At 38.0% G+C, this 22,644-nt stretch overlaps 1 protein-coding gene across 3 annotated transcripts in view; it reads left to right on the top strand.

Annotated features, from left to right (window-relative positions):
* EPB41L5 (erythrocyte membrane protein band 4.1 like 5) overlaps positions 1-22,644 on the top strand; it is a 48,764-nt gene that overhangs the window by 16,841 nt on the left and 9,279 nt on the right. For all 3 annotated transcript variants that reach the window (XM_084524519.1, XM_084524517.1, XM_084524518.1), the window contains exons 6-17: positions 154-206; positions 2,906-3,026; positions 3,435-3,522; positions 4,154-4,242; positions 5,073-5,142; positions 5,852-6,021; positions 7,219-7,325; positions 8,013-8,040; positions 10,439-10,481; positions 11,424-11,542; positions 20,643-20,809; positions 21,664-21,758. In XM_084524519.1, coding sequence (XP_084380645.1) covers positions 154-206; positions 2,906-3,026; positions 3,435-3,522; positions 4,154-4,242; positions 5,073-5,142; positions 5,852-6,021; positions 7,219-7,325; positions 8,013-8,040; positions 10,439-10,481; positions 11,424-11,542; positions 20,643-20,809; positions 21,664-21,758 — 1,150 coding nt within the window. The remainder of the gene's footprint in view (positions 1-153; positions 207-2,905; positions 3,027-3,434; positions 3,523-4,153; positions 4,243-5,072; positions 5,143-5,851; positions 6,022-7,218; positions 7,326-8,012; positions 8,041-10,438; positions 10,482-11,423; positions 11,543-20,642; positions 20,810-21,663; positions 21,759-22,644) is intronic.

Here is a 22,644-nt window from a genome sequence, read left to right as displayed (position 1 = left end):
GAATGCTTACTTATCTCTTGTTACTTTGGTGAAAATCTGCTGCTCCTTTTTCACTTCCTTACCCCAAATGTTTGGACCATTTGTCACTGTCAGGTATATGAGTTGTCTGCTAGTTTCAGATGAGGTTTTAACAAGCCGTTTCTTTTATGGCAGATTGGAATGTCCTTTTGACACAGCCGTCCAGTTGGCAGCTTATAATATGCAAGGTGAGTAGGTGTGAGTGGGGAAGGAAGAAGTTGTGTGAACAGCTTTGGGTAGACTATTACTGCTTCTTTTAGTCTGTTCTTGTGGTATCCAGAAAACAGGTTCTGTCCAAATGTCAGTAATCCAACGTCAAACACAGCTCTTTGTGTTTGTAATTTTGCTGATAGTGTGTACAGAAAATTGAGTCCTCAGGAAACAGTACAAGGGGGTTCTGAACATAAACAGCTTTGTCCTAAATTTGTTTTTTCATGTGTGTGTATGCAAACCTGTCCACCTTTACACAAGCTACAAGGTTTGCTATCTTTCCAAATTGCTGTGATACAGGAAAACAAGCCACTTTTTTTTTTTTTTTTTTTTTTTTTCCATGATGCAGTTTCTACTGTGTGTTTTCCTCATTGTGCAAATCAGATACAATTTTTTGTGGGTCTGAGCTCAACTGAAAACTCATATGTATAAAAACTACCCGGCTTTTGACTTTTGTATGTTTGTAGAAACATGTTAACACCCCATGTCTCATGCTTGTACATGAGCATTTACGGGTGAACTGCACTTGTTGCTATTTCAGATCCTTCTTCAACCAAGAGAGGTGACCTAGTATATTTTTTTCTCAGCTCTATAGTACTATGTTTGAATGTTCTGAGACTCTTAATGAGTTATCTTTGACTTCTGATTCCAGCTGAGACTCCCAAATCCATGGCTTTTCCAAGAGCTGTGGTGTGGCCTTTGGTTACTTGTATATGTTGTACATCATTGATCTTCATGGCCAATGCCTTGTGTTGTTTGGATGAGGGTGTCATCTTAACAAATGCGAAGTTTGTAGTTTCCAGCAGGGGGACCCACGAAAGCAGGGAGGCTTGAAGTGTTTAGATGCATCTGCTAGAGTAGGCTTTTGGGTCCTTTTTGGAGTCTGTCGCAGTGTGGCCTCATTCAAACCAGTTTGCAAGTCTACAAAAAAATCTCAAAACCTGTGCCGTAAAGCTGTTCCCTGAAGAGGGAAACTGAAGATGTGCCATGTGCTTGTGGTACACAAATTTTTTATACAACATTCATCTTACAAACCAGTGTACTGTTGCACTAACTTAGCAGGAGTTAGGTAACAGGACTAAGTCACCGAAATTCTTCCTCTTACAGATGCTTTCCAAAACACATTTTGTTCTTAAGGCAGGAGCTAATAATAGCCTTGATCAAGTGTAGGTATGGAGAGTTGGCATTAAACTCTCAGGAAACCTGTTTTTTACCCCTGCTCTTTGGCATGGAAGACAAACAGTTAGAATACATTCTGTAGTTAGAAATACTGGTATTGTTAGAGCCTTAAGATGTTCCATGGATAACTTTTTGCAAAAACAAAGTGATCTAATTAGGCCATATATACATTGCTTTCTGTGGTAGTATTTTCTTTCCTCTCTGCACAATGAGGCCTGTAGCAGGGCTTTAATCTTACTGTCTGACAGCTGTGTACTTTTATTTAAATCAGCTGGAACCTAAGCTGGCTTTGACAGCATTCCTTTCAACAGAGGCAGGAGTTTTAGTGGGAGTAAATTATTATAGAACTACAGACTTCCTCTGTCAGCATTTAAAAAAAAAAAAAAAAAAAAAAAAGTAGAGGGGTGAAAAGGCTATTAATATATTCACTGAATTCCAAAAACCAAGAACCAAGAAACAGCTTTTTGGATGTAATTTTTGTACAAGTGGAATACTCCGTGTATTTATTTGAGTTTTCAAGAACTTTTCAAATACATTACTTTTTTTCCCCCTACATTACATACGTAGTTTGCATTTTTTTTCAGTCAGAATTATTATTGGCATTTATTGGACACACAAGTTTTGAGTTATTTTTGATTTTTTGGATACAAGGTGAATGTCAAGAAACATCTTGAAATCAGTGGGAGGAGCAAATGCTAGTGACTCTGAAAATCAGGACCTTTTTTGTAAAGGTTTCTGAGTTTCAGCTTTTTAGGCATACATTGGTCTTTAAAGCTGGACTCATTAGCATCAGTGGAAAAAAGAAGGTTGCGCTTCTGATGTGGCACACCCATTGACTAGCATGTTCCAGTATGCTCTCTAAATAGCATCTCTTGTTGCCCTTGTTGAGCATGCAGCCGTGGACTAGATGAACCATTTGACTGACCCAGTAGGGCATTTATTATGTTCCTAGATGAAAAGGAATGAGAAAAATAACAGCTGTGTGATCATACCCTCACACAAGAGTAAATTTAGCAGGAGGGTTTTATGGTTATAAAACCAAAAAAGTGATTGTTAGAATGGACAGTTACTTTATATAAAACTATCAGAACTGGTTTTGTTTTTTACAAATTTCAATATATTTTAATAAGGTAAAATTCCAGCTTTAGTCACCTGTTGTTTCAGTAGAGACTTCAGTGACAAAAATATTGAAAGCTGTGCAAGAAAAATAATGAATTTCAATGATATTGATAACTTCATAAGATGTTTTTAAACTGATTTATCAACAGCACGTTGTAAAAAAATTAATGCAAAAGTTTTGTGTATACTATAGGATTATTTTTTTTGGTGCCTTTGTCAAAAAAGGTGATGCTGCAATTAGTGGGAGTACTGAGGAGGGGAGGGGGAGATCAATAAAGAAATTTAGTATTTTAGATTAACTAGAAAAGTACACAGAAGTTCCTGTTAATATTTTCTGTCTTCATGGTGAAATTTGCTTGACAATGCTGTTCTTTTATAGCGGAACTTGGAGACTATGATCCCGCTGAACATGTCCCTGAGCTGGTGTCTGAGTTCAGGTTTGTGCCTACTCAGACAGAGGAGATGGAACTAGCCATTTTTGAGAAGTGGAAGGAATGCAGGTATTAGATCTTCCAGTGCATGCTAACCAAGTCTTGTGTTGATTTTTCTATAAAGAGAATGTATTAAAAAAATACTGCTGATGCTTCTCCTGTGGTCTTCTAGAAGAACATAATTCTAATATGGTTCTGTCATATTTTGTTAGAGGATATAATGTGAAAATGAAGCTTTCCAGAAGTCTGAGTAAAATGATGAGGTTGCAAAATCTCAAAATGCAGCAATTTTTTGCTGCATTGGTTTCAGGTTAAAACCTACAAAAGTGACTTTGATGTTCACTTAAGTGAACGAGAGTCAACAGCATTTAGGTTTTTCACATCCTTTTAGGCATTTATTTTCTTCTTTCTCATGTGCCAGTTTTTCCTTTCTGTGCTTTTCCAGGCATCTTCCTAATGGCAAAAAATTTATTTCAGGGGGCAAACACCAGCACAGGCTGAAACTAACTACTTAAACAAAGCTAAGTGGCTGGAAATGTATGGTGTAGACATGCACATAGTCAAGGTATGTTTAAAACACAGCATGGTGACCTTTGGAAATGGTAATGTTAGCTTTGTCTAGCATTTCAAGGGAGACTTAGCTTTGAGGGGGAAAAAATAGGAATATTGTGCTCATCTAAACTATGTAACAAGTGATGTGACTTTACATCAATATTCCACTCTATTTTAATGTTTCTACAAGGTACAAGTCCAAACATATCCGCTCTATATTAAATGTGTGATTGGTGCACAACAGTATGCACTACTGTTTGTATTTAGACTAGAGCTATGTGAAAATTACAGTAATTAAATTAAAATTGGCAGGGGTTCAGTCAGTTATCATACGAAAAACTGCAGGTAAAAATAGATCTCCTGTGGCAAAGGAAGTGTAGTGAACTGCACAAGGTGCTTATTACATAGGCAAATGAGGAAACTTTAATTTTTCCACTTAGTCTTATTGAAGGATTGCAAACTGGAAACTCCATTGCATAAGTCATTGAACGCAGAAACACTTAGGACACCTTTGTTGCACTGAATAAGCATATATGTGTTGAATTGTAACACTGGACAAATAAGCTATATTAATCACTAGAATAATTTGGACAGAGGATCAAACACTGAAAAAAAAAGCATAATCTTTATTTTGCTGCACTTAGGCAAGAGATGGCAATGATTACAGCCTGGGATTAACCCCTACCGGAGTTCTTGTCTTTGAAGGAGACACGAAGATTGGTTTGTTTTTCTGGTAAGCTCTCTGTATGTTAAGATACAATTTATATTTTTACTCCTCCATTTCTTTTGCACTACCCCATTTTTTAATTTTAATTTTTAAAATGTGAGAGCACTGGGAGCACTAGGTACCTGCAAAAGTATTCTTTGGCCTGTGAGTATCTTCATGTCCAAAAATATCTTTCATCATAAGAAGACATAAGTAGTTACTTTGGCTTAGTCCAGTCCAATTTTATAAAATTCACAGAGAAACATTTGTGTAGTGGCAGAAATGTTTTTTGTGTCTTATAAAGTCGAGAATATAGGGAGTACCTCCATTGTAAACTCTGAATTGTTGTGTTTTTTTTTGATGGGTGGGAAGGAAAGTGGTTGCATTTCTGTGTCACGTCATGTTAATGTTTTCTGTGGCTGGAATTTTCTGAAACAGAGCCATCATAGGACTTGATCTGTGATATACTGTACAGGGGTTTTGCACTTCTTTAATAAAACAGAATTATTTTGGCCTGCCTTTATGCCCTTATGAACTCAGTCTCCTGTACTTGTGAAGACTAGGCAAGCAAAGGTATTTAGGGGAACTTTGATTTCTGCTCGTAATTGTTATTCTAAGTTCTAATATATTCAACTGTTTGGAAGTTGCTGACTTCTTACTTTTAAGTTTCTAATGAAGTGTTGAAATTGGAAGTGATACGCTGGTATCCCCATTATCATCAAGCCCTACTGCATGAATTAAAAACACACACAAAAAAGGGGGAAAAAAAGAAAGGCTTGAACCAGCACGTCTAACCTAGCTCTCAGTGTGTTACTGAGAGAGCTAAGCCTAACCTGCTTTTTCTGTTCATCTTGCAGGCCAAAGATAACAAGACTTGACTTCAAGAAGAATAAACTCACTCTTGTTGTTGTTGAAGATGATGAACAGGTAGATAACAATCGGTTTAGTTACGTCTCAGTCTTGATTATACAGTGCTAGTTTACATGCTCCTGATCTTTCTTTAAGTTTTGAGAATTGGTGTGGCTGCCTTCCAAGATTTTTGGTTGTGATTTCTAGTGGGGAATAAAGGGAGTTAAATATAAAATAAATAGGTTCAATTGCTTTTTTTCCTACCCTGTTTTTAAAAAGGGAATACCTCATTAAACTAATGTAGGCTAGATAATTTGGAAACCACGTGCTTGTTTCAGTGCATTGTGCAAGACAGTTTTAAAAAAGACCAGGTAGCACATTTAGTGGAATGAATTCCTTACACAGATGCCAGAGTTATTCCCGTGGGAAGAAATTGCTCAGAGCTGAGATGAAAATGTGAGCGTTGGAAATTTGAAGAGATCAGATTAGGAAGTGAAACCAAGTTAGCCTCATTGAGAAGTACCTTTCTATAATAATAATGTCTCTCATTTGTAGTTATTCAGATAATTGACTTGTTAAATATATAGGTGCTAGCCCTTTCTAACTTCAGACATTGGAGTACTAAAGCATTAAAGCTTCTGAAAAGATTCATTTTTCTGCCATAAATATTTCTCTTTTATCATACATTTAGGTATTCATAAAAACATTTTATTTGGCTTTCACTTAATTGTATCTTGGACTTGTTCATGCCTCTTATAAATCTTTATTGCACTTTGTGTGCTTTAAGGGAAAGGAGCAGGAGCACACTTTTGTCTTTAGACTGGATCATCCCAAAGCCTGCAAACATTTATGGAAATGTGCAGTGGAGCATCACGCCTTCTTCCGGCTCCGAGGTCCTGTCCAAAAAAGCTCAAGTAGATCAGGCTTCATTCGGCTAGGTTCCCGGTTTCGATACAGGTCAGTGTCATCTATTATTTGGCACATATCCTCTTTCATTTCTTCCTTTTCTTGGATTATGAGTGGAAATAGGAGAGAACTTACTATTCATTCACCTAGAGTGAGCGAAATTTGCAAGATGAGTGAGTTGAATTATTGTTTTTGTTGAATCGTGTTTTCTGAACGCATACACTGTCTGATTTATCTTTAGTTGATTGTCATCAGTGCGTAAAACATGCAAGGAAATCAAAGGTGTTTTGAGGTTCATGTTCATTACATAGCACATGTAGTACGTTGACTTTATAGACCCCTTCATCTATCAAGCCACTCCTTTTTAAATGAACTGCTGAGGAAGTATGGTTGACTTGCACAGCTGGAGACAGTGTGTGACTTTTGACTCCTGATTTTGAATCATAGTAGTGCTTCTGCAGCCTAAGATAATGCCAATCATCACGTCAGGCAGTACCTATGTATATTCTTCCCAGTATGACTTCCCAGTAGCCTCTAGTCCCAGACTGGTCTACTAGATGCTGTTAAAAGCCCCACTAGGGTTGGTAAGAACATACACCAGGTGGTGGAAGGGTGACCCCATACAGTGTATGTAGCCCTTGCTTCCATTTCCAGTTACTTTAGCAATACTATCGTGTGTGTGTGTGTATGTGTATGTGTGTCAGAACCAAGGACCAGTGGTACCAAGGAGACAGACCAGAAGTACCAGTGGCAGAACATGGCTCTGCTATGGCTTTGGAGGCAGAGCCCAGCCAGACTCCACCCAAAAGGAGATGTGCTGTATTTTCAGAACCATCATTTGTTGGTTAGGCCCAGCAGGCAACTTGCAAGTTGTTATTATCCTCTTCATCGGTTGAGTTGAAGGAGCTTGAAGAAGTAGTAAAGGTGAGGAAAAAAGAGGAGTGTCAGAAAGAAGGAAGTTCTAGACAAATGGGAATCATGTTTCCTGTCACTGAAAACTTTGATGCTGCTTTGGGGAAAGTTTTCCACCCTTCTCTCAGACTAGCTTTATTCTCTCCTAGGATTTGTGATCTCAATCTGTATGTATTTTGACAAAGAAATATGCAAAGGCAAATGTTTTTACTAGAAATGGGATCAGATTATTAAGCTATGAATTTATAATAGAAATGTGATGTTTTCCTGAGCAGAGTCTGTGCTGTCATAAAAAGCAAGTGATTAATCTTACGGTTTTGTACTTGGCATCCTTAGTGGGAAAACAGAATATCAAACCACCAAGACCAACAAAGCCAGGAGATCAGCATCCTTTGAAAGGAGGCCCAGCAAAAGATATTCTAGACGAACACTACAAACAAAAGGTAAGCTATTGACCTTCCATTTTGAGATGTACAATCCACTGTGACAATCTATTAATCACATCCTTTAAAGTTTCTTTATAGGAGTTTTTCCTATATCTGCTTTCTTTTCTCTTGAATTTTGAAAATTAGGTTTCCTTTAACTTAGCTGGGGGGTAATCTATATTTGTCAGAAAAAGCTTGTGTCCAAAGCATGTCATTCTAGATTTCCTGGCAGCAAAAACACCTATGAATATTGTGCAGTATGTTTCTGTATGAAGATGTAAAACTTGTGTACAAAAAACAGAAACGTGATAATGGTAATATTTGAAATTTCTGAATCAGGTTGGAAATTTTTGTCAAGGATATTTTCTTGATCTTAGAAGCTGCATTTTGTCCGTTACCACAGCCTGGCAGCATGTGATACCTTGTCTCTTATTTCCCTTCTTTCATAGGTCAAAAGTGACCTACAGGCACGCTTTCAGATCCTTGATTAAATACAACTCGTTGGTTTGCTCTTGAGATTTTTTATTTTTATTTTTCCAATTTAAATTTTATACACATTATACAGGGGTTACATGCAACACTTGGTCTTTTAGTTGCGTACTTTTAGGTAGTGCTTTACTACTTTTATTTAATATGCTTTAATATTTGACTGACAACCTAATTAAAAATTAAAATTTAATTAAAACTTTATGTATACTTTTGCAGCACATGTTGCTAAACTTGAAGAAACAAGGTAAGATGCATTCTAATACTTCCTTTCCTTTTGATGTTTGTAAGTTATGTTTGAGCACATGTCTGCAGGAGGTTATAATATTGGTTAAATGCAGATAGTGTTAACCTCTTAACTGTGGTTTTGATGTGGTTGTTGTGTTTCTTTGCTTTAAATAAACCCTACTGTTTGAGGTAAAGCTGCTGTGTTGCTGTCACATTGAAGATTTTGCCGGAGGAGCTTACTGGAAAGCAATGATGTTTGTTTATGACTAGTTATGATTCTTGCTGATTATGAGCCGTAGTTCCCTATGCTGCCATGTAAGGAGATCAAGTAAAAGCATGAGGTTGTTGCTGAGATCTGCCTACTTGGGCTATGCAAGTGAAATACATAATTAAGTGAAGTTCAGAGGAGGGGAAAATACTGTAAAATATTTAAAATATTTCGATGTTTTTGTATTCTGTATTACACTTACATTTATTTTTATTAAAAGTATTTGTTTTTATATTTGATAATTATGAATTACTTATGACTGACATTGAGAGAGAAGCTTTTTGATTTCTGTACTTAGAGTCTTTCTGGATGTGGAGATTCACGCTTACAGTTGTAGTGTAAAATGCTTCTGTGAAACTGTATCATACTATATTCACACTGTTCCTGAAAGAGAGGGAAACAGTCTAGAAAGAATGTATCTATTAGCAGAGGAACAAAGTCACTCAGTTTTGCTTTCAGTCCAGTTTTTTTTTTCCTTTCTGTTTTGTTTTAAGCTGTGTTTTTTTTGTTTGTTTGTTTAAGAAACTGTAGGTACTGTTACATATTAAGCATCCTGGCAGTCAGGAGTTGTGTAAGGAACGTCAGAATAACATTTAAAAACGGCAGGCTTATTAGAGACATACATCTTGTTACTAGCAAGCAAGGCTGATTCTTGCATAAGGGTAGAAGTCTAGGAAAAGTGAGGCTAATGCAGCAGTTCAACATGTTAGTGGAGGAGGTCTCTTTGTCTTTGCAACCTTAGGGGCAAGTATCTTCAGTGCTAGCTTTTCTTTTTATAAAATGAGAAAGTTGTCTTCAACACTGGGTGTCATTAAAGTGCTTGAAGATCCTCTGCATGCAAACTGTGACTGCCTGTTTAATTAGTACTCTCGTCATGCTGTGTTGTTATGACCTTGTTTGAGTTTCATGCTGCTTAGGTCATTCTGAGAGTGGGAAGAGAAACTTAAGGTGCAGTTTTGCCTTCTGATAAGACGATGGTCTTCTGATTTCCACATAGGTGTGGCATTGTTTTGTTAGTCTCCAGAGCAATCAATGCCATTTCTGAAACTCTACACTCGAGCATTGCTAATTGAAATGCATCATGAAAGATGTATGTTGTTCTGCTCTTTGGTATGAACTCAGCACAAGGTTATGTGCTGCCAAGAAGTCATTCTTTAACGTTTCTGTTAAATGTGTGCTGTTCTGTGGTAACCTCCACGTGCTCTTAATGCAGAAGGTGTGATGTTAGAAAGCAGACAAGGAACAAGTTGTTTGGTCTTGGTAGTATGGTATCTAAGTAAAATAATTCTAAAGAATGACTGAAGTAGATACAGAAATCTATTTAAATTGTCAGCTTGCCAGGTTGGTTAGCTATTGCAGAGGCCATAAATCAAAAGAATAATTAACGGTAGGATCCTGGAACTGTTTTTAAAAAGATTAGAAGTCTGGAAAAAAATGTTTGTTTTGAATCTTTTCTTGAATACCTAACTTTGTGTAAGATTTATAATACATAATTATTGCACAGGATGTTAATACTTTTAAATCTCTCAAAAACAAGCAAATTTGAAGTGTGTCTTGTAGAATAAAAAATCTTCATAAAATTATTAATGCTATGCTGAACTGCTGTGCACATAAATTTGAGTGGCTGCTTTTAAGACTGAAATTACTGAAGCGGTAATTCAGTCCATTAGAGCTTCTACACAGAAGAAACTCATGATTTCATGATGTGAAACTTCAAATCTGAAGAGTTCAAGTTACAGAGCAAACTATTTATATTATGTAAGTAAAGTTTTGACAATGTCACATTTTGTTGAGTATTCAACTAAAAAGTCATACAGTTTTTGCTCATAAAACACCCTGCCTTACAGCTGAATCAGAAAGTCTTTCTAAGCTTTAACTGGTTTAGGAAAGGAAAAAAAAAACAACAGGAATGATAGATAAACTACCGTGTGAAAATAAAAAATAACTGGATACCCTTACATACCTAAAATGAGGCAGCTGACCTAAAACATGTTTTCAAATTTTCTTTTGAGAATGTTTACGTAATTTGAAAACATCTTTATTAGATTTCTGTTTCTTTCTGAAAATCCTTACTTAAATCCTTAATTCTGCCATCCTTCAGAAATATTTTGTTGATCTGATTCTGATATAAATTCTTCTTACCTTTCAGTTTTCCAAACAACGCTGTTATTACCCAAACTAATGGATCACAAGTAAGGCCTATCTCTTTCATTCTTTTTAAAGACAATTTTGATGTTTCAACAGATTTGAGAATTTCATTATTCCCTTCATACTGGCCAGTTGTATTGAAAAGTTATGCACAGTTAACTAAATTGCATGCGAAGAAGTGACTACCTGGGGCGAGGAAGATACACCATACCTCTATGCAATAAAAATTATACTATTTATAGATGCAGGTTTTCATAGGTACAGAAAGTACCTTTGTGTGCAAGTTAGTAGTATCCAAAGTACGTTAATTGTATGTGCTAATTAACACCAAAGGGCATACTCTAAAGGAGTACTAGAGAAAAAAGTACTCTAGACTTTTTAGTACTAGTATTTTTCTCTAGTACTCTGAAAGAGGGGTGTACATCTGCAAATTAGAGAAAATGTTAGCAAAAATTCATTGTTTTCTGAGCTTGAGGGAAATCTGAGACACCAGTCTTCTCAGTACTTGTGCACAAAATGCCACGTTTCACTGAAAACAGTAAGGTAATGGTTTGATACCATTCTGAGTATCAAAAAATAGGACTTGGTGTTTGGAAAGACCCTGTCTTTCTTTCTGTAGTATTGCAGCTGCAGAAAGGGTCACAGATTGGTGGAAATGGAAAATCGAGTTTATTTTAACATTATATTTTAACATTAAACACTCAGTCTCAGCTGGAAGCAAAGAGACATGGGTGCTCTGCTCAGCCTTTTGCGTTCTCTGCAAAATGAATTGTTTGAGCTGCTTTGGATTCACTGCAATCCTGGTGTTGTGTATAGTACTGGAAAAAAATGGTCATAGGTATCCAGTGCTGTGGAAGTAATGGAAGAAAACAGCCTTGCTTTATCACTGTGTGTAAGAAAAAGTGGTGATATATTTTATGTATAAGGTGTCATTGCTTAACTGAAGAGTTTGTGGTAACTTACTTGTTTCTCTTCTGTCTCCAAAGAGTTGGAATGCAAAGCCAAATGTACCTGTCCTAACAGCAGCAGTTCCTTCTGCCCCAGTCCTGGTGGAAATAGAAAACCTCCCAAGGAGCCCAGGAGCCAGCCAGCAAGACAAGAAGTGGTATGTTCTGCTTTGCTGGGAAATGAATTCTGCTTGCTTTTGCATGATCCAAGTGACTGTTTCTTTACCTATGCTTAAATGAACTTCCTACTTCGCACCTTCAGTGTAAATTGAAAGACAAGTTAGTGGTGATGCAGCTGATTTGTTGCTGTGAATACAGTCTGGGGAGGTGAGAACAACATGCGTAGTCACTGTCAACCAAAAGAAAATTTCTCCATTGATGCCAACATTAGATTCATAGCAGCATTTTCAAGTCTTGGAGAGAGCTGGGTCCTTCTGTTTTGCCATAATATTCCTTGTGGCCCTTTGGTATTGTGGAGCCCAAGGACTTACCTCAAACCCTAACAAAATGCACAACCTTGTAAATCAGTATCCTTGTGAATATCTTAGAAAAATCTTTTGAAATTGGCAAGCTGATCTTTCTGTTGTCTTGGAGAGAATGGTAGCTTGAGGGAAATAACACAAGCTGAAGATAAGAGCTTTGCTTTTATGTAATAGAGAAGATTTGTTTTATATGGATTGTATGCATCTCAAAATCAGGCTGATCTGAAGATGAACTTATATCTCATTCATCTTTTTAAAAGTAATTTTATATTGCAAACTTATTTCAGAACCCAAATTGACATATATCAGCCCAGTGCTTGTGTACACTACTGACATTTTTTCAGCTTCTTGTTCACTTAGTGGCAGTATGGCTAATCCTAGAAGGGCAATTCTGATTTCCTTGAGACTGTAGAGGAGCAGTCATGGTGGAATGGAGGGACAGTAAAGCTCTTATCATAAGCCATTTCAGCCCTCAAGAGAAAAGATCCTTCTCCCATTGTCTGGCATATGAACCTGATTTGCTTCAGTATCTCTTAAAAAATACATGATCTCTGCTTCTGACAGTATAATGATGAATGTGTTTAAATTCTGTAAATCATATTGATTATAAAAACTTTTGATACTATGGATTTTGAATTATAAGAGGGAGAATAATTCTGCTTTATCTGTTGCATTATACTGAAGTTTCAATCAGAATACATGATCAATGCTCTTTTTCTTTCTTTTGCCCTTGGTTTGTCTAGTATCTGAAATCTGTGGTTGTCTGTGGTGAGATCCTGTTGATCGCTCGATTCCTTCCATGGTGGTGGGTGAAAGGTGGTGGTTTCTTTATTCTTCAGCCTTCATGAAATGTTGGGTTGATTTTTTTTTTTTTTTTTTGTCTAACTGCAAGATGCGTGCTAAAGCCATTATTTCTTTTGGTCGAAATGTTTGACTCCTGCTCCAAACAGCTCTTCCTTGGTATCTGATTCAGGTGGGCATTCGTTCTGGTATTCCCAAGGCTTCTGTTGCTTCTTGAGATCACACTGCTTTTGTTCAGAAGCAGAGAGGACTCTGTAGCCAATCTCTTTCAATTTTGGTCTTGGTATTAGTTTTTTAGGATTTAGAACCTGAGCCTGTCCTTCTTAACATTGTCAGGGGATCTGAGCTTAGGTCCCAGCTGCTGCAGTCGGTAGCCTTTCTATCGAAGAGTGGGAACAAATATAACCTATACCTGTGTGTAACCCAAACCAGCATGCCATAATGAAAATGCATTTCCTTGCAATTAATGTGTTTTAATCAAAAGAGCAATGGTGGTACTGTGTAAATGCTATATCTCTTATAGCCATATAATTATTACTGAAGACAGTTGTCTTCTGGCAGAATGGTTTTAATGCATTCGCTGGGAGTTGTCCTGCCTGTGATAATGGACAAATCCAGCTGCAGGAAGAAGGCAGCAGTTTGGAGCTGAGTCGGCAGAGGAGACACATGCTGGTTGCATAGCTGGGGAGAGGGGTTATGTTAATGCAGGGCCTGAACGTGCCTACTTAGCGCGGGGGCTGCAGCTGGGCTGTTGTGCCTTCAAGCCTTGGGGTCTCGGTGCTGCTAACAAGATCTCTTTTCAGCCGCTGCTGTCTTTAATTGGCCTGTTTCTGCATGATTTATCTTTGCTTCCTGTCAGAAAAATAGTCTTCTTTTAGAGAGAGCTTGCCAAGGATTGCTAAGAACACCAGAATATTTGGACTGGGGATTTTGTTGATGGTTAGATTGAAGGGGTTTAGAAGTAAGGTCCCGACCTTGTGCATTTCTGTACTTTTCTTGGCAGATGCCTGTACTGGCTGTGTTGCAGATCAGATCCCTTCCTAATGTCAATGTTTCCTTTAATTTAAGATGTGAATGCTGCAGCTGCCAACAGCATCAGTGCCAAGTCATAGAAAGCACGTTGCCAGACAGGAATGGTTCTAGTGTTTTTATTTTCTTTCTTTGCTCCATTCCTATAAAATGTTAGTACAGGAAAATGATGCTGCTCTGGATGGTCTGGAATATTAACTGCAAGGCTGGAAAGCCTAAAACCCAATTGGTGTCTTTCTAGAATTGCCTTTTCTCGAGAAGCTGTCTGTGCTAAGATAGGGCAGGAGACAAATGATTGATAGTTGTTTGCTTATTGCAAATACAGAAGGGATTGTTTTTGCTTCGTAGTGGCTATAGTTTTCATTTAACTGTTTAAGCTAGAGAAACTGGAAAATAATTTAACAAACTGTTGAGGATTGGAGCCTTCAGCATTCACGGGTCATTTCCTCAGAGGGTTTCACAAAACCCAAAACTCTGAGTTTCCCCATGGGTGAGCTTTACATAAATCCCCTCTCTTTTCTAAAGGAGGACTATCGCAGAACATTAATCATTTAACACTGTTGTGAATCCTGCATGCTTTTCTGCTTCCCTGCCTCTGCACATGTGATCTTCCAATTTATGCGCTGCCTGCTTGGCTGGGCTGGCAGGGCTGGGAGTGGTAAACTGGGCTTTTTGCAGCACAGGAAGATGGAATTTGAACTCAGGGACTATTCAGGATGCCCTCTGAACAACAATAAAGTTTCCACTTTATTTAGATTTGGGTCACTGAATAGAGAATTTTACATTGAACTGAAGGAAAACGTTTGTTTTAGGAATTTCTGAGTAGGTTGAGAGCACCCTTTTTTCAAGCACTTTTTTGATACCTGACTGTAACTTGCAGCAGCCTGTCTCAAAGCATTACAGTGAAGAATCCTAGGATAACACAGTCAACACTTAGCAAATATTTGTCCATTTTTTTTAAGCCTTCTAGAATTCAACAGTTTTAGTAAAATGTTTATCCCTGCTGCTTTGGAGATACTTGTGCCTAATGCCTTTTGTGCAAGGAGCCATTAAATAGGAAGCTATAAATATTTTTCAAAACACTATTTAAAGTGATGAGTGTTCTCTCCTGCTCCTTTTTCTAGCTTTTGAAGAGCTTTGTTCCAACTGTTGAAGAATTTAACTGTACCTGTGCATAGCACAGGATTTTGATTTTATGAATTTGAAATGTAGCATTTACGAACCACATGCAAAATTAGAAAGCAAGGTCTTTGTGTTGTAACCTTTTCTAAAATGGTGGTCTTCCAACTAAGTTTGTTAGTTAAGCATAACTGCAGTCAGCTACTTCGTTAGTCCCTTAGTTAGTCCCTGACTAAGTGCCTAAGAGTTAGTCCCTTAGCAAACTAAATGGTGAATGACTTATGTACGCTGCACTGTTTGCTCCTGCACAGTAACACTCATTTCTCTCAATTTCTATTTCATTCTTAAAAAAAACAAACAACTTGCATTAAAATCTATGTTTTCAAATGACTTTGAAAAATTAGCGTTGCTTATAGATGCTTGTTCCAATTGTGCACTTAGACCTGCTGCTTAAAAACCCTTTCAGCATCCTGAAACTGCAGTGCACTGTATGCCTGGGAGGTCTGTTCCTCCACCTCGCGTTTTTCTTCCATCTGCAACGCATGGGTCTTGCTCAGTTTTGCAAAGTGCTTTGCAATACGGAATGCTTTTCATTTCTGTAAGTGTAGACAGTGTAAGTGTGAGATAGCTTAACTTCTAATTTCAGAAGAATATGCATGATACAGAGTAGTAAAGGGGTTTATTTGACACTGCCTTACTGTACATATATATTCGCATGCCTCTGTCCTCAGATATTTACCTGCCAGCAATGTCATTTTTCCTTGTCTTCTCCCATCGCTCATGCTGTCTTTACTTTTGCTTTGCTGTTCCCCCACCCTCTCATGCCCACCTAATTACTAATTGTGCCCCCTCCCGCTCCCCAATAATCCAGGCCCCTTGATGCTGCCGACCCCTGCCAACGTGGTGGAAGCCTGTGGAAGGCACGGGCCCCGCTGAGGACCCCCGCTGCAGACGGACAGTACTCTGCTTTTGTTCATGAGCGCAATGTGAAGAATGCAGGAGTTCGTAGCAGTGCTGTCACCTATGCTGTCCAAACCACCATGACCAGCCTGTGAGACGCGCGGGCCTCTCAGGAGCTTGAGGCTGCTTTGTAGCAGAGGCTGGAAAATTGCATTTTGAGCTGTCTCAAAAGATAAGGACAACGGACCCGGAGATGACTAGGGGGGGAAAAAGCTTGTGTTACAAAGGCTCTGCATATTATGCTGTTGGTATTTAGTCTTTAAAGACAAAATAACATATAGACAAGCTACCCGTCACAATTACTTTAAATAGAGTATATATTACTTTTTAATTGTGCTAGGATTTTTCTGAATGATTGTAAGGTTTTTAGCTGCTTTTATCTCTGGGAGCCATGCAGGAAGTCACGTTGGTAACAAAACTGCATGTGCAACCAGTGGATCTTAATGTGGTTTCAAAAATCTTAAAAGAATAGAGGATGTAACTGCCCCTCCTTTTGTACCATGATTATTTAAAATAGGTGGGTGGTTGATCTGAAAAATAATTTTTTAAACAAGTCCTTATCTAAAAAAATATTGTTTAGTAATGGAATGGGATAGAATATTTTAATTTTTTTAAGAATAAAATTATCAGAACTCCTGAAAAGGCAAAGAGTGATATTTTGGAGGAGGGTCCCCCTCCTAGGGAACGTCTTATTTGCTCTCCAGAAATTTTTCTTTCATTCTTGCTGCTGTGCTCCAGACAAAATGAAACAGAACTATTTCATGACACACACCAGTCCTGCCATATGATTCATGAGGTTAATTGTTAAGTCAAAGGTGAAGACTCCAGCTTGGTGGCTCATCAGTACACTTGTAGGCCTTTAATAACATGAAGGACTGTCTTTACCATTGAACACTGTGTTTTCATATGTCTTCTGAAATTAGCTACTTTTAATTTGCAATAATCAAATGTGCAAAAAATCAGGTTGCTGTTCTACTGCAGAGTTCTGTGTTCAGATGTGCTTAATGTGAACATAATGGTGAGGCCACTGCAGGTCCTGGACGACGACTCAGCTATCAGAGAAGAATTGGTGAATTAGAGTGTAGCTACCACAGATAGCATATATCCTTCATATCCAACTTATTATTGATATAAGTTGCATGCTTTTCCCATCTGCCTTTGAATCTTCCATACACTGTGAGAGTCAATTTTGCTCTTTGCTGGACTTGTTTTAGGGTAACTTCATTGACTTTGGAAGAACTATCCTGGTTTCTACTACAGTGACAGCTCTCAGCAGCAAAATGAGAAGTTGTACCAAACTAGCACATATTGATGCCTACAATATTTAGCTGCCTTTTTAAAAGGACAGGTCATGTGCACTAGGAATAGCATTCAGGAAGTGTACAGGTGTATTTCTAAACAGTGTAGTAATGACAGATCTCTGCTTAGTACCTATAAGGCTTCTGCAGCCAGCAACTTCTTATAAGGGTGTTTTTTCCTATTTCCTGTAGTAATTGGCTCGCATATATTATGATATCTATATATTCCAAAATCCCACAGAATGATAAACGAACGGGTAGGACTCTTCTTATTCTTCTATTACTTAAGAGGATTCCTGATCTTGTCATTCTTCAAACAAATGGGAGAACATAAAAATCTTAGAGTTTATAACCCTGCTTGACTGAAATCTGAATCACACATCCCTAGGATTTTTCCTTCTGTTTTCCTCACTACAAAAGGTAAATTATTTTTTTTCCCCTGAATATTCTGCATTTTTGATAAGGGAAAGAAAATTCCTATGTTCATAACTGTTTGTATGGCTTAAACTGCTGGTATCTTTTATCAGTTTTTCTCATTTAATGTTTCCTGAAATACCTGGTAGACATCGATTCTGAAGACAATCATGCCTGGCACTTGTTACTATGCGAAGTTCAAATATCCTTTAGTGTGTGAGTAAATAGGGATATGTTGAAAGCTATATTTCACTCTTGAATGCTACATACTTACTGCTGTAGAAGTTGTACTTTATGTGGTAAGCCTTTTACTATTTCCCTCATAACTGGCATGACTGTTTTATTAGTATTTTGTAAGACAAGTCAGAAATTCTGTGAAGTGATAAAAATAGTATCTTGTGCTTACATACATAGTCTGGCCATTTCCTGCTGACCCTCTGAAGAGGATGAAGAATCTGGGGGGCCTCAAACAGTTTATTGCTCTTTGAACTCGTCCTTTGTGCCTGCAAATTCCAGTGGCTGAGGGTGTCCATGGTATGACTTGCCTTTTGTGATTGCGTATCTCAGGGTGGCCGAGTAGCTATTTCAGCAGGTAAAACGGGACTGGCTCCTGTCTGAATCTTGGCTTTGGAAGGCTTCTCTCTAGTCTGCCTAAAGTTCATTCAGTTTCCCTGAGGCCTCACTGTGATGCAGTGATGAAGCTGCAGTGGCTCCCCCATGTCCTGCCCTTGCTACCTCAGCCAGTCCTCCATCCCACAGCACAAATGGCAGTAAGTTTCTCTACAAATTTCTGTTGCCTAAATACAAATATTCTACTTTTGGAGCAGCTCTGAACTTACTGAATTTTCCATTTGAATATTTCATCAGTTTTCAAGACTGCCTGTATCTCTAGTAGGCAAGTTTTTGAATCAATTCTCATATCTGTCTAGTAAATTTTACTGCAGTTGTCATTAGGGTGAAAAAAAAAAAAGATAGTATAATTATTCTAGCTATTTTCTAATGAAGATAAATTTAATTTTTTACTCAGTTTCTCTCCATTGTGCTGCAATACTCAGGAAAGCACAAGAAGATTACAGTATGAAGAATGATACTGATGCTACATCAGCTCCCTTAGATGGAGTTTATAGGGGCTTATATGTACATAGTTCTTTCAGCACGTCATGGCCTCAGTACCTGCAAGTGTGCTGCAGGCAAACTCGGAACATCTGGTGATGATGGTTGTCATATTGAACATTCGGGTGACTATTTACAGAAATCTGTCAGAAAACGGGAAGAAAAATGTTGGCCTTGTGAAGGTTAGAAAACATTTTCCCTTCCATGCATAGTAGTTACCCTCTCTTATGGTAAGATGCAGAATTCCGTCTCCCTTTGCTGCCTTAATTGGAAGAGCATCTATTCCTGCCCATTACTCAATTCTGATAATTGAAATTCTCTGTATCCCTTGCAAGGCTGCTGCTTGCTACTTCCCATTAGCGGTGCACACAGAGGCTATACAGTAGATTGAAATTTTCCTATTATTTGCTTTGCTAGCAGCTTCTCATTCCAATGCCTAGAGAATTGAGCAAGTGACCTCAGTTTACCTCACAACAATTAATTGTCTTAAGACGATTCGCACATTATTAGCACTTAAACAGTGGCATTGCGTGATCTATTGCAGAGGTATATATTTAACATTGGATTTAACTAGGATTCTTTTGGGTGCTTGAGCTGAAGGGAGGTTTTTTTCCTGGAGCCTCTAGTGACAACATTGGACTGCTTCCAAATTCCAGGGGCTGGAGGGAGAAAAGGGGCATTAACCCGTTAGTTAGAAGCTGGTCTAAACACTAAAGTAGGAGGTGTCTCTGTCCGTGCATAAGGGTAAGTTCTGCTGGGGTGGGTACTTGCTTGGTTTCATTGTTCCCATCTTTGGGACAGAACTGTCAAAAGCAATACAAGAGCAATTTTTTTCTTAAGTCAGTATTTCAACCACGTTGTATGTAAACGTGATCCTTGGTCGAAAGGGGTGGCAATCAAACTGCGGTTGTATACACAGGTTGTCTGGTTAACCATTATATTCTGCAGCAGCTGTTGTGTCTGTATTTGATAGTTTGCTGTTAACATAGCTTTCCTCAGCTTCCAAGAGATGGATGAGATTCCTGGCTGTTTGCACAACAAAAGCATCATAATGCAACTTTTGTTTCTTTTTTTTTGTTGTTTGTTTGGTTTGGGTTTGCTATTTTTATTGTAAATACAGATGGTAAGACAAAAGGAGACATTCCCATTAGAAAGCAAAGGAGGTGAAGGCAAGTGATCCTAAGAGAGTATGGAGTACATGCTTTGGTTCACCCAAAATACTGTGACTGCTAAGTTTTCATTCGCATCTCTGCCCAAGTTAGCAAAACTGAAACTAGTTATAGGTATGCATAACCATAATATGGCATCGATGCAGCCCTCTGCCATGGACCCTTCTATCTCTGTCCTTTGTCCAACTGTTGCATAAGTGCTGCACAAATTAATAGCTTTTTATGAAGACTATCATCTTCCCTCCTGCATGCTTTTTTTTTCTCAAGTAAAAATGCAGAAATGTACTTTGAGTCTGCTAAAAACAAACAAAAAAACACAACAACAACAAAAACACTTCAAGTATTTGTTCCAAAAAGCACATTTTCTAGCTGATAACTATCTTGTTTCTTAAAACAATTGGAGTCAGCTTGCAGTATGAGAATTAGAAATAACGTGCCACAGTACATCTTTGCCTTCAGAAAGAGCTCAAGTACACACTGTAGGACTCAGCAAGACTGCCTGAAGATTTCCTTTCTCACAATCTAATTGCTGTGTTTATAAATCCCGGAGAGGTTTCCACAGAAACTCCCCTCCCTTTTTCTTCACTTCTTCCGTTGCTATGTGAGCAACAGACAAAGTACACCTGTTCTGCTGTGAGGTCAATTCTTCTAGAGATGTAAAGTGTTCGTTGTTTTTTTTTTTGTTTGTTTGTTTGTTTTCCTTGTAAGCTCACCGAAAGCTTGGAACAGTTTCCTGGAAGAGTTTTTCCAGAATGTTTCTGGTAACCAGAAAACAACTTGAAAAAAGATTGCATGTGGTTAAAGCTTTTTCATGTTACAGAAAGAATGGTAACAGAATTCTGCCTATATCTGCCCATCTTTCTGCCTTTGCAGTGTACCTCTTGTTGATTTACTAGACAGCACGGAGCTGCCAGAAACTTGTGTTGATGATGCTGTAGGCCATCCCGTTGTTGGCTTGGCAACAAGAGAGTCAGAAGAATTTGTTAGTAGCCCTCATCCTGGGACGAAGGAAACTTCTAATGAAAAAACAGACTCTGATCGTAAGCAACCTTACAGATTTTTTTCCTGTTATTGTGGTGTGTGGGGTCAAAGTTACCTGATTGTATGGTTATGAGGCTGTTTCCATACAAAAATCCAAAACTGTTTTAGAGAGGTCCCTTAAATGCATGCACAGGGACAAATTTGCTTGCCAGTGGAATGCAGCTTCTCTAGTGTATGAAGCAGTGCATGCAGGAGTTCTGTAACAAAATGCTAATGACTTGTTTGCAAGGAGAGCCTGTTTCAGAATCAGACTTCCCTCTGAGCTTTCTAATGTTGCTGCCATTGTATTTGCTGAACTGTCCTTAACACTGCTTTCAAGAGCTGCCTTGTTTTGATTTTACTAAATTACAGTTTTTTTGCCACAAACTTTTCAAGGATTGCGTAAGACATCTTTAAGACATAATGTTAGGTTACGTAGGTTGGGATGACAAAGTTAGTCAGCTGTGGCCTGTTTCAGTTGGAAGCATCTTATTTCCAAGAACAGAGGTACAAGGGAAAAGTCACGGTTCTCTGTGGGGTCTGAGTAGCCACAAATACAGTAATGTGCTGCCATCTGAGCAATTACCTCTTGCTGCTTGCTCATTCACTGTAAAGATGGCTGGATAAATGAACATGCAGGAGGGTAGTGTTCTAGTTGAATACATATAGACCATAGAAATGAAAATTAAATTGAAGATTGAGCAAGCAGTTTGCTTTTTTTTTTTTATTTTTTTTATTTTTAAATTTTTTTTAATTATTTTTTTCACCACAACTTCAGAAACCTTAGGATTAGCATTCAGGAATAACTCAAGAAGCAAGTTAACTACACAGTGATAACTTATTAGTAAGTTGTTGACATTTCTGTCTTTTTCAGCATTTGAAGATGCATTGCTAAAACTGAAACAACTGGAGGCAGAGTGCAGCAGCCCTGTGCCAGCTGACCGGCCCAACATAAACATAAACTTGCAGGTACTTGGGCACCCTTCGTGGCAGGGTCACTTATTTTTTTCCAGATAATTCTGAAAAGTCTTGTGCTTAAATTGGTCTTTTTGCAAGATTTTTAAGAACGTGAGTAATATTGGGGAATAAAGCAATATTTTGTTGTATATAAAACTCTGCATGATAGGGCAGTGAGATAAAGACGATGAGGCAGAACTGAACACACACATATGCAGACTGCAGCCTGGTGGAATTTTTTAAAATCTGTGTGAGCAAAAAGTGTGAACACTTGAAATGTTTCTCTGTTGTTTTGTGTTGTGTTTTTTTTTTTTTTTTTTTTTTTTTTTTCTTTTCTTGTAGGTTGCTAACTGTACAATGTTGTATCATTCATCCTCTTGTTTTAAAGGGGTGAGCGTTTTTTGTAATGTTTTTCAGTTGCATTCCATAACCTTTCCAGAACTTTGTTTTGATGTTTTGTTTTGAGGCAAGTTGGCTGCTGGTCGGTCCTTTCTGTTAAGTAGCTGGTTCTTACCAGCTCTCAGGAGGTGTTAGTGGAGGTTGTGATGTGTGTTTACACAGAGAGGAGTGATGGTTCAGTGCCCTGAACCATCTGAACCACTGATGGCTCGGTGCCCAGGGAGAGGGGCTTCTAACCTTACTTCTCTTTGATTTTCTTTCCCTGGCTACCCTCATTCCTATGTCGCCTACAGTAATTGTTGGATGTTTTAATGAACCAATGTAATCTATGAAGTGACAATGTATAAACTATTTTTTAACATTTTTTTGGTTTTGAACTATTTTGTTAGTACCTTCTCCTCACTTTTTCTTCTAAAGTTGTGAATGAAATAGACTCATGAAGGAGGGGGTGTCAAAGAAATGCAAGAGCTGTAATGAAAATGAGTAATGTTAACCAGAA

Source organism: Aythya ferina (assembly GCF_964211825.1).
Source record: "Aythya ferina genome assembly, chromosome: 6".
NCBI classification, from domain to species: Eukaryota; Metazoa; Chordata; class Aves; order Anseriformes; family Anatidae; genus Aythya; species Aythya ferina.
The sequence above is the reverse complement of the archived record's forward strand: the minus strand, read 5'-3'. Positions and strand labels throughout refer to the sequence as shown.